Raw genomic sequence first — 9,423 nt, forward strand, 5'->3', positions numbered from 1 at the left:
GAGTTTGGTGCTTGTCAAGTTTAATGATTTGAAAACAAGGGACATGGAGTCAGCTTCAGAGCTTCTCAAGCAGGCAGCTCCTGCTCTATACCACATTAAACCGTCCTGTCTCATTCTTTCCAACAGCTTGTGCACCAATCTTTGCTTTCCACTAAATATTCTACCATTCTGTTCCTTTAGAATATGCAAAAAAAAGGAACTACAAACAGGTGGGCCCTCTTATAAACTCTTTCGGATTACTTTTGATCAGAAAGGAATGAATCCGCTAAGATAAAAAAGAACCACCAATCCATAATACCTAACTACCCACCGGCGGTGAACCATCCCCCCCCCCCTATATGTTAAAAAAAAGGACAAATGGAATGGAAAGGATCTAGCCCATTCCACTCATTACGGCATAACCATAACCATACTCGCTAGGGTTGAAGCAGCGCGCATGCTCCCCTCTAAAGGGGAGTGAATGTATATAGACTTGTCTACATATTGCATGCGGCTAAGTAGTTCACTTGTAGAGGGAGTATATTACACTTATATGTACTACTACAATAGCATAGCAGTTAAACACATATCAACATCTCTAACAAAAAATGGACAAGATTACCATGACACTATGAGCTTACTATTGTTAACATCTCTTAGCAACGGAGATGAAGGTTGATGTTAATTCTCTGAGGCAGACCGCCCAGTTTACATACGAGCTATACTGGAGCTTTCTTACAGTCCTTGGTAACAAAGTAGTGAGGAACTTAAGATACCAAAATTATAACCTCACTTTGGTAAAGGTGGTAAAAAAACTGTAGAGGTATCAAAACTATAAATTCACTCCCTCTCACCCCCACGAAATACCCCAAAAGGATGGTAAAAATGGTAAAAATTAGATACATATTGTTGTTAATATATAGTTCACTTGCAGGGAACAGTAACGTCAAACATCTTTAGCAACAAATATACAATAAAGGTAAAAACACACCGTCAACATCTCTAGCAGTAACTTGAGGTCTCTCTCAAGTTTTTGGAAAACCATTTGAAAGCAGCACGTGGATTACGACTGAAAGGTAGCTCATAACACAGAAAGATTTACATTGCATTAACTTCTTCATCACAAATTTACACTCAGCTTACAAGATCACCTTCTAGCATCCACCAGTCATGGCCTCATTTATAGGCCCGTTGCGCTTTTGTTCCTACGCGCGGCCAGGCCAAGTAGGGATGCTTGTACTTCAGAAAGAAACTGGTAACTTAAAACCGTGGAAGTGGCCAGTCAACATATCGGCTTGTGGCTCGTGACAGCCGGAGAATATCTCCTCCAATACTATGCCGGCAGATGGACTCATTTGCAGTACGTGTCACACACTCATACCGCAGAATCTTTGCATCAGGTGCCCCAGCCATCGTGAAACTAGGCCATGACACTTCATTTTCTAAGCTAGTACCTTTTGCCTTATTTTGGATATTTGTTTTGAGGATTGATTTAGCTTATTCTAAACTAAGAGTATTAAATTTTAGCTTAGATAATCTAAGAGCCGGATCTAAAGGAACTAAATTTTAATTATATATAATTTTAAATTAAAAATATATAACAGCCAAATTGAATTGTAAAAACAGTATTAGCACCATGATATGTTACCACAGCCCACGCTCTCACCCAATCACTCTAGAACAAGCATTCCCCGCCTTCCGGCTACGCGCTGCCGGCGGTGAGGAACAGAAAGGCGACGAGGGGCACGGCAACGAAGAGAAGCAGCAGCACAAATCCCAGTACGAGGGACTGCCAGAACGCGGCTCGGGAGACGGGCGCGGCCGGCGGCAGGGTGGCGTGGAGCGCAACGGGGAGGATGACGCCGGCGACGAAGAGGTAGGCCGTGGGGAGAGTTAGGAGGACCGCCGCGACCGCCATGTCGAGGACGGGCCCGCGCGCGGCGGCCCTATCTAGGAAGTCGAGGACCGGCATCAGGACCTCGCGGCAGCCGAGGGCGATGTACAGGGCCACCATTGCCACCTCCGGGAGGTCCGCCGCCATGTCTGCGCGTCAGGGAACGAAGTGAGCTTCTGTCAGCCGTGAGCAGGCAGCTAACGGGAACGGCGATGGGAGGAGAGCAAATGATCGGGAGCTAATGATGGGTTACCGTGGCCTAGGCTCTGCTTAAATAGAATTTGGTGATGGAGACATCTTGGGGGTGAGCTGAGTGGGGTCTATTCCCAGTCGCAGGTGCGACTGGGAGCTGAACTCTCGCAAAAGCTTCACTGTTGTGGGCCGGCCGTGCTACCCTGCCTCCACCGACGCTAACCCGGTACGCTTTCTCATTCCAGCCTTCTTCTTGCCTCGCCGTCGGCCGAACCACCACCGCTGCCAGGCAGCTGCTGCCCCCAGTCTCCCCTCTATAGCCGCCGGTCCTGGAAGCCGCCCCCACCGGCCCACCTCTGGAAACCCGAAACCCTAAAAACTGCCGCCTCGACCACCATCCCGGCCGGCGGCGAGGTCGCCGCCGGCCGCTTCCCCCACCTCCCACCCCTGGCGGCCGCTCCACCCCCTCCCCCTCCCCAAACTCGGCGGCGTGGCGAGTAGCGGCGGCTGCCGTGGGCCGTAACCGGGCCCTGTGCGATTTGTTGACTCGCACCCGCGTGCACAACCTGGAGTATTGGCGGCTGAGTGGTGCTACAAATGGCTGGACAACTTCGGATATTATGGTTTTGGTATAAACTGGAGACGAATTCGAGATTCCAATTCATCGTTGGGTGAAATTTGATTATTTTTTCTTTGTAAAGTTGAACAGAGTGTGTGTCCCACCCTGCCAAAGCAGAGTTTGATGATCTGCAACTGCAATGGACAAATAAATACCAGGAGGGAGTGAAACGGCCCGTGGGTGGGAAGGGAGTCGTCGTTGGTCGCTGGGCTGGATTGAGTTGCGACTACCCCGGGCCGCCATGTTAGCGTGTTGTTATTTGGGCTTGATTGGTGGTTGTGCGTATGGGCTGCAACGTGCACTATATGGGCTTCAATGTTACGGGCCGTAGACCCAGTAGCCCACAGATTCCACGCTCCCTTTTATTTCAACATTTCTTTTGTCATTTAGGAATTAGGAAGCACAAGGTACATGCGAAATTGCTTATGTCAGTGTGATGTGCTTGTTAAGGTGCAGTTTAGTTGAGATAAGTTGAGTTTGCTGAGAACAGATATGATTTGTTGTCGATCGAGTGTTTGGCAGAGCATGGTTTTACATTTTGCACGGGTAAGATCACATGACCTCGTCAAAATGTTCGAACTAAATGCACAGGAGGCAATTGGTTGCCATTTTTAGATGGCAGGAATGGTGTTTACAAGGAATTCAGCAGGGCTCCTGACAAAACTCTAATATTCAATACAGGCTGCATAATTAATGGAGGGAGGCTACTACGTGGAGATGCCTCTTTATTTATTTCACGCTAAGTGAAGAGCCCTCACACTTTCCTTTACCCCCGAAAGAGAGTCATCTGGGCGCGTTAATTGATACGCCAGTGAAATATTATAATACACTAACTAGGCGCATGAGTTTTTCCCCTTCCAAACACAATCTGATGAGTACTGATTGATTGGACATGCAAGTGACTTCTCCTGGGCCTCAGTTTTTAAATCTCTACCTGATGGAAAACAAAAGGAGCCATAGTCAGAAACCCGTTTATAGCGTCATCAAGAGTCCCAAATACTAAGCACTCCTATCGTATATTTGAGGTGTACCATTAGCCATGCAGCAAAAAAGCATACAAATTAAATTAGGAGGCATTGTTACAGTTCTGTAACGCAAAAAGGAAAGTTACTTCAGGTATCATGTATACTCATCATAAGTTACTTCCTATGTTATGGAAGTTGGTGAAGAGTTACTTCATGTAGTGTGAAGAATAGTCACAAGTTACTTACTCTGTTATGTTTCAAAATAGGCTCATAGTTACTTTCGATCTTATATAATTGATCGATAAGGTACTTCCTTTGTGTTTCAAATCAGAGAGAAGCTACTTTATATCTCAAATAATCCATACATAAGTTACTTCTTGTTGAGTTTCAAATTAGGGACAAGTTACTTTAAATTAATGTTTAGTTACTCCTTACATATTTCAAATCAGGGACAAGTTACTTTAAATTAATGTTTACTTACTCCTTATATATTTCAAATCAGGGACAAGTTACTTCCTGTATCATGTAAGTTAATGATAAGTTACTTAGTATGTGCTGCAAATTAGGAACAAATTACTTCCTACCTCATGTAAATCAATGATATGGTATTTGCTAGACCAGATTTACAATGACAGGTAATTGCTAATTCAGAATAGAAAAGGAGATGAGATACATCATATTTTGTTAAATCAGATGATAAAAAAATCACAACAAAGCTACAACTAGCACTATTTATTCGAGTTTTATAATTTTACATCATACATAATCAGAGGTGGAATAAAGCAGGCACGGTAAAAAGATCACGTGCATCTATATTTTGTTCTCCAAAATAAACACAGCTTTCCATGAGCATCGTAACATGTAAATTCTTTAAGGGATAAGCAGCTGATGGATTCTGTCGCAAAACTAACTTACTAAAAACTGTTGGGAGTATCAATACAGCAGAATTGAAGTGACCAAGGGTGGAGGCTAATATGGGCTCTTTGGCGGAGCTCCGACAACAGCTCCATAAACGGCTCCAGTGAAGCTGTACCAAACGGAGTGCATGCAAATCGGTTTCACCACTATACAGTATGTTGAAATTGTTTTTCTCTCTCCTCCTTCTTTCCCTCACAGGACCACAAGAAGTCGGTAAAGGAGCCGGTAGAGCCATAAATTATGGCTTCACCGGCTCCGGCTCCTCTACACTACAGTGGTGGAGCTGGAGCCAACAGTGGTGGAGCTGAAGTTCCACCAAAAATGGCCGAATCCAAAACTAACCTACTTGCAAACACTTTAAGCCCTGAACTAGCCTTGACCTACAACACTTGTACAGCTCACACTCTCTGTCCACGCATCAGCTCCAACGTTTTTATGATCCATATGGGTTCCTACTTCCTGCTAACTTTTCCGACTCTTCGCATATCTGGCTGATGGCAAGCTCCAGCAGGCCGTTTACCGGACTTTCTTTTTCGGAGCCAAGTTGACCAAACTTCATCATCTTGTGCATAATTAACGCATTGACAGAGCATCAGATCAATGAAGAGAACGAAAAACTCTTCAGACTATTATATGGTCCGTCTGACAAATGGTGATGAGGATTGGGGTCACTTAAACAAGGCGATTATGTGCTAGCCTCTTGTCGTGCATTAATTATGTTTCGAGTTTATCCTGGGAACAATAAGAGAAGAGCTTATCTTGCTTGGAAGATGTCGTCATTCGTCCAACCCAGCCTGTTCCGATCAATCAGGCACACACATATATGACGTCTCCTTCCACATTGACTTGACGAATGAAACCGGCCACCTCGCCCTTTGTTTTAGACGGATGATGAAACCGTCTCATGCTCGTCATACAATACCTGCACCCACCCATGGTAGGAGCGAGCAATCTTTTGCGACCCTTTAGCACCCCATTGGACGCTGCCCTTCCAGAAAAAGAAACGACTCGTCTTGGAAAATCAAACAGAATTTCATATATAATCGTCGTAAACTAACCATATGTCCATATATAAATCAGAGATCTCACATTTCTGTTTGTATAATTGAAGTATTGAGCTGAGACAGTTCACACTCACCTGCCGGACAGGAGGTCATGGAGTGCTACTATAACTAGAACGCACACCTGCAAGCAAAGCAAAGCTATAGCTTAGACGCCGAAAGCACCTCGCACATAGCTTCTTGCAACGGCATTGTAGCTAGCAGGATCGAGGCAGCGGCCAGGGAGATCAGATCGGCCGGCCATGCAGTTCCGCCTGGCGTCGTCGTCGCGGCGAAGGGCGGCGCAGCAGGCGAGCGGCGGCGGCGGCCGGAGGAAGAGGATGGCGGTGGTGAGGCTCGGTGGCGGCGGAAGCGACGGCGGGGCGAGGAAGCGGAGGCTCTTCGGCGCGCTGCGGCTGCGGCTGAGGTGGCCGTGGCTCGCGGCGGTGTACCGGCGCGCGCTGCGGCGGCTGAGGGCCAGCTACCAGCAGGCCCTGCGCGATCTCGTCGAGGGCACCGCGCTCGTCGGCGCGCTGCACGCGCCCGCCGGCGTCGACTGCGCCCACGCCGCCTCCTTCGGGCCCATGGCCACCGTCGGCTTCTGATGATGAACTCCGATGGATGGACCTGGCGATCCTGCACGCCGGCCGGCTTGATTAGTTACTAGCGTTTTACTACTTGCTTACTTATATGTGGACGAATATGTACGTGTTGCAGGTTTGATGAGGCCATGCATGTTGACTGTGTGCGATCGTGCCCCATGTGCATAAACACGTTTAGCTAATTTTCTTCATTTTTCGGGCATCTGATGTGTTTTGTCTATACCTTTCCTCTTCCTTTTGATGAACAGTTTCCCTCTTGTAGTCTTGTACTACTAACGTAAGACAGCTGACGAGGCACTGATGAAGGCTAAAGCTAGTTATTATTGGCGAAATCAAGGAGCTTAGCACATGAGAGTGATGTTCATTTCGAACTTTCTTTCTCCGGTCGTTCTTGTGATCAACGCCTGCGCAATTCTGGTGGCTATCTGAAGCACTCCTCTCACTGTGCTTGAATGCCTGATGAGACGTGTTTACTTCGTTGCATACATGCAGGGTAAAGAAAACGGGCCTTTTGCTCCTTCTTTGTTGTGCTGGCCGGGCCTTTTCACATGAAAAAAAAATAATACATCTTCCGGAAGATAGTTTATTACGAAACTTCCACTTTGAGATTCGTGCTAGGTCAAAATAAACGCATGAGTTTATAGGGGTGGAAAAGGAGGTGGAATACTTCAATATTACAGGTGTCACGATTAAATTGGCTAGGCAGCAAGTGGTTTAGATAGATTTTTTGATCTTGAAACATATTCTTTCTTTCAAACCATGAATCTATTTTCAATTCCTTTCTCAACATTTTCTTGTCGAGAATAAATATAAAAAATAAGATCCAACATATTTAATTTTATTTAAATAAAAAAATCAATATTCGTGCTGTACTATTTTAATATTTCGAGTATAGATGTTCAATATTTTCAATATAATGCTTCAATATTTACATAAGTTGTTAAATTATTTTATCTAAAAGTTTGCATAAAGCTTTAATAGATGCTCAATCTCATATTTTAGAATGTTGACTATATTAGTTTAGTATTTTAGATATGCTAGTTACAAGTTTTTCAATAAAAGTAACGAGCAAAATGAAAAACATAGAAGCACACCTGCCACCTGCCTCCCGCTGCGTCTGTGGGCTTTTCCTGGGCCTCCCGACATGCGGCGCTCGCTCGGCCGCCGCCTTCTCTCTCTCGCCCCCCTCTCTCCTGTCCTCTCTCTCTCTCTCTCTCTCTCTCTCTCGCTCGGCCCCCTTCTTTCCAAGCGCCGACGACGACAGGGGAGCGGCGCCTCGTCGGGCGCTTCGCCGAGCCGACAAGGTATGTCCCCCCATTCCCTTCCCTTCCTTTCCTTCTGGGCGAAATCGAATGCCCAAATCCCCTAAGGTGTGCTATCTGTATCTGGATCTGACCGTGGATTTTACCTACTAACTTCGATTTTTTTGCAAAAATTATTGGGAGATCATGTGTACAACCATGTCCTATACTGGGTCCGCCCCTGATGGCACTAATTTACTATTAACAGATTTGTGCAGTACAGGTCCACAACTACCCTTGTTTCTCTAGGCTTAAGTTGTCTCCAAAGTTCCAGAAGATGAAGCACTGGATGTATGCTGCGAGTAGTCATAGCACAGGATAGTGGAAGTAATACGGTTGTGGTGCTTGAACCCCTGGAATCCTAATTTATACACCTTTTGGCCGTTGATAAAGACAGTACTGTGCACATTTCAAGTTTGTGGCAGCAATCAGATTATAGATCCTCACTGGACTCGTCTGCACAACCATCACATTGTCTACTTCTGTCAAACTGTAAAATTGTGCCTATCATAAAGAAAAACACTTATTTTTGAAATTGAGAACACACTAGTTTTCCATAGCAACACTAACAGAGTTAAGAGTTTTTAATGCAAACATATGATTCCCTTAGCGCTGCAAAGATAAAATTCAGGGCCATATTGAGTGATGCACAAAGGTTTTTTTTTTGCTTATTTGAAATGATATTTTCCCCCTGTTTTTCTTTCATTTCATTCCAGACCTTGTATTGTTAATCATGTTTCTCTATACCTGCACAAAAATCATTCGACTTACTGTAATCCTATGTAGTTGAGCAGTTCAAGCAGGCTCATGGCTACATCAGAGCCAGTACAAGAAAGTTTGATGCTGGACTACCCACAACCTAGTAAGCCTCGGGTTCTTCTTGCTGCTTCAGGAAGTGTAGCTGCTATAAAATTTGAGAGCCTATGTCGTAGTTTCTCTGAGTGGGCGGATGTCCGAGCTGTGGCCACCAAATCATCCTTGCACTTTGTTGATAGATCATCTCTACCTAGTGGCATTGCCCTTTACACTGATGATGATGAATGGTCTACCTGGAAGAAGATAGGAGATGAAGTTTTACACATCGAGTTGCGGAAATGGGCTGATATTTTGGTGATTGCACCATTATCAGCAAATACCCTGGCTAAGGTATCTTGTTTTTGTGTGTGTGAATAGCAAATTGGTTTCATTGCATACAAGAAGTGATGCTAGATTTTTTCTGTACAGATTGCTGGTGGCCTATGTGACAACCTCTTGACATGCATTGTGAGAGCATGGGACTACAGCAAACCACTCTTTGTTGCCCCAGCTATGAACACATTAATGTGGAACAACCCATTCACAGAGCGTCATCTTCAGACGATCAACCAACTGGGCATAATCTTGATCCCCCCAGTTACCAAAAGGTTGGCTTGCGGTGATTACGGAAATGGTGCGATGGCTGAAACCTCACAGATCTATACTTCCGTGAGGCTTGCATGCAAAACGCAACCCCATGGTTCAAGCAGATCACTTGTGATTCCTGTCAGTAACCATCTAGCTGATTCAGCTATCAACCTCACCAACTGTTAAGCTTAGGGATTTGTTTCCTCTGCAATGTGCATCTGGATGTTAGAAGTGAAGAGCAGTAGATATTTAATCAGCAGTGTTTGTACCAACCAGAGTTGTAGTGTTGTACCTTTGGATCAATGTACTTGTTATCTGGGCATCTGGTAGATTGTTCAGACTGGGTAAAAGCTGTTGTTACAGCCACAGCTTCCTCCCTATCCAGTAATGGTAGCGATGATGAGTCTGTTCAGTTTGTGTTGTTTGTAAAATTACTCCTATGCAGTTGTATCAAATGCTGCAGCAAACTTTTGTATCATCTTTGATATTCCTGCTGCAGGCACTGGAAATTTGGAATGATTGTCTGACCA

General features: G+C 45.2%; 1 protein-coding gene across 3 annotated transcripts; it reads left to right on the forward strand.

Annotated features, from left to right (window-relative positions):
- The first annotated feature begins 7,361 nt into the window (after positions 1–7,361).
- On the forward strand, positions 7,362–9,423 carry LOC112891066 (phosphopantothenoylcysteine decarboxylase-like). 3 transcript variants are annotated; one of them, XM_025957964.1, is made up of 3 exons: positions 7,362–7,513; positions 8,297–8,656; positions 8,735–9,423. In XM_025957964.1, the coding sequence occupies exons 2-3, from the start codon at positions 8,318–8,320 to the stop codon at positions 9,077–9,079; spliced, it is 684 nt and encodes a 227-aa protein (XP_025813749.1). In that variant the 5' UTR covers positions 7,362–7,513; positions 8,297–8,317; the 3' UTR covers positions 9,080–9,423. The 3 variants fall into 3 exon arrangements, with proteins under 3 accessions (XP_025813749.1, XP_025813750.1, XP_025813751.1); XM_025957965.1 differs by having other exon boundaries at positions 7,402–7,513; positions 8,302–8,656; XM_025957966.1 differs by having other exon boundaries at positions 7,413–7,513; positions 8,305–8,656.

This window comes from Panicum hallii, chromosome 4, assembly GCF_002211085.1.
Source record: "Panicum hallii strain FIL2 chromosome 4, PHallii_v3.1, whole genome shotgun sequence".
Taxonomy (NCBI): Eukaryota; Viridiplantae; Streptophyta; class Magnoliopsida; order Poales; family Poaceae; genus Panicum; species Panicum hallii.

Bases quoted from the DNA above. Each gene is read 5' to 3' on its own strand.
- LOC112891066 (XM_025957964.1), top strand. From the start codon at position 8,318: ATGGCTACATCAGAGCCAGTACAAGAAAGTTTGATGCTGGACTACCCA. The intron at 8,657-8,734 runs GTATCTTGTTTT...TTTTCTGTACAG, and splicing joins CAGCAAATACCCTGGCTAAG to ATTGCTGGTGGCCTATGTGA.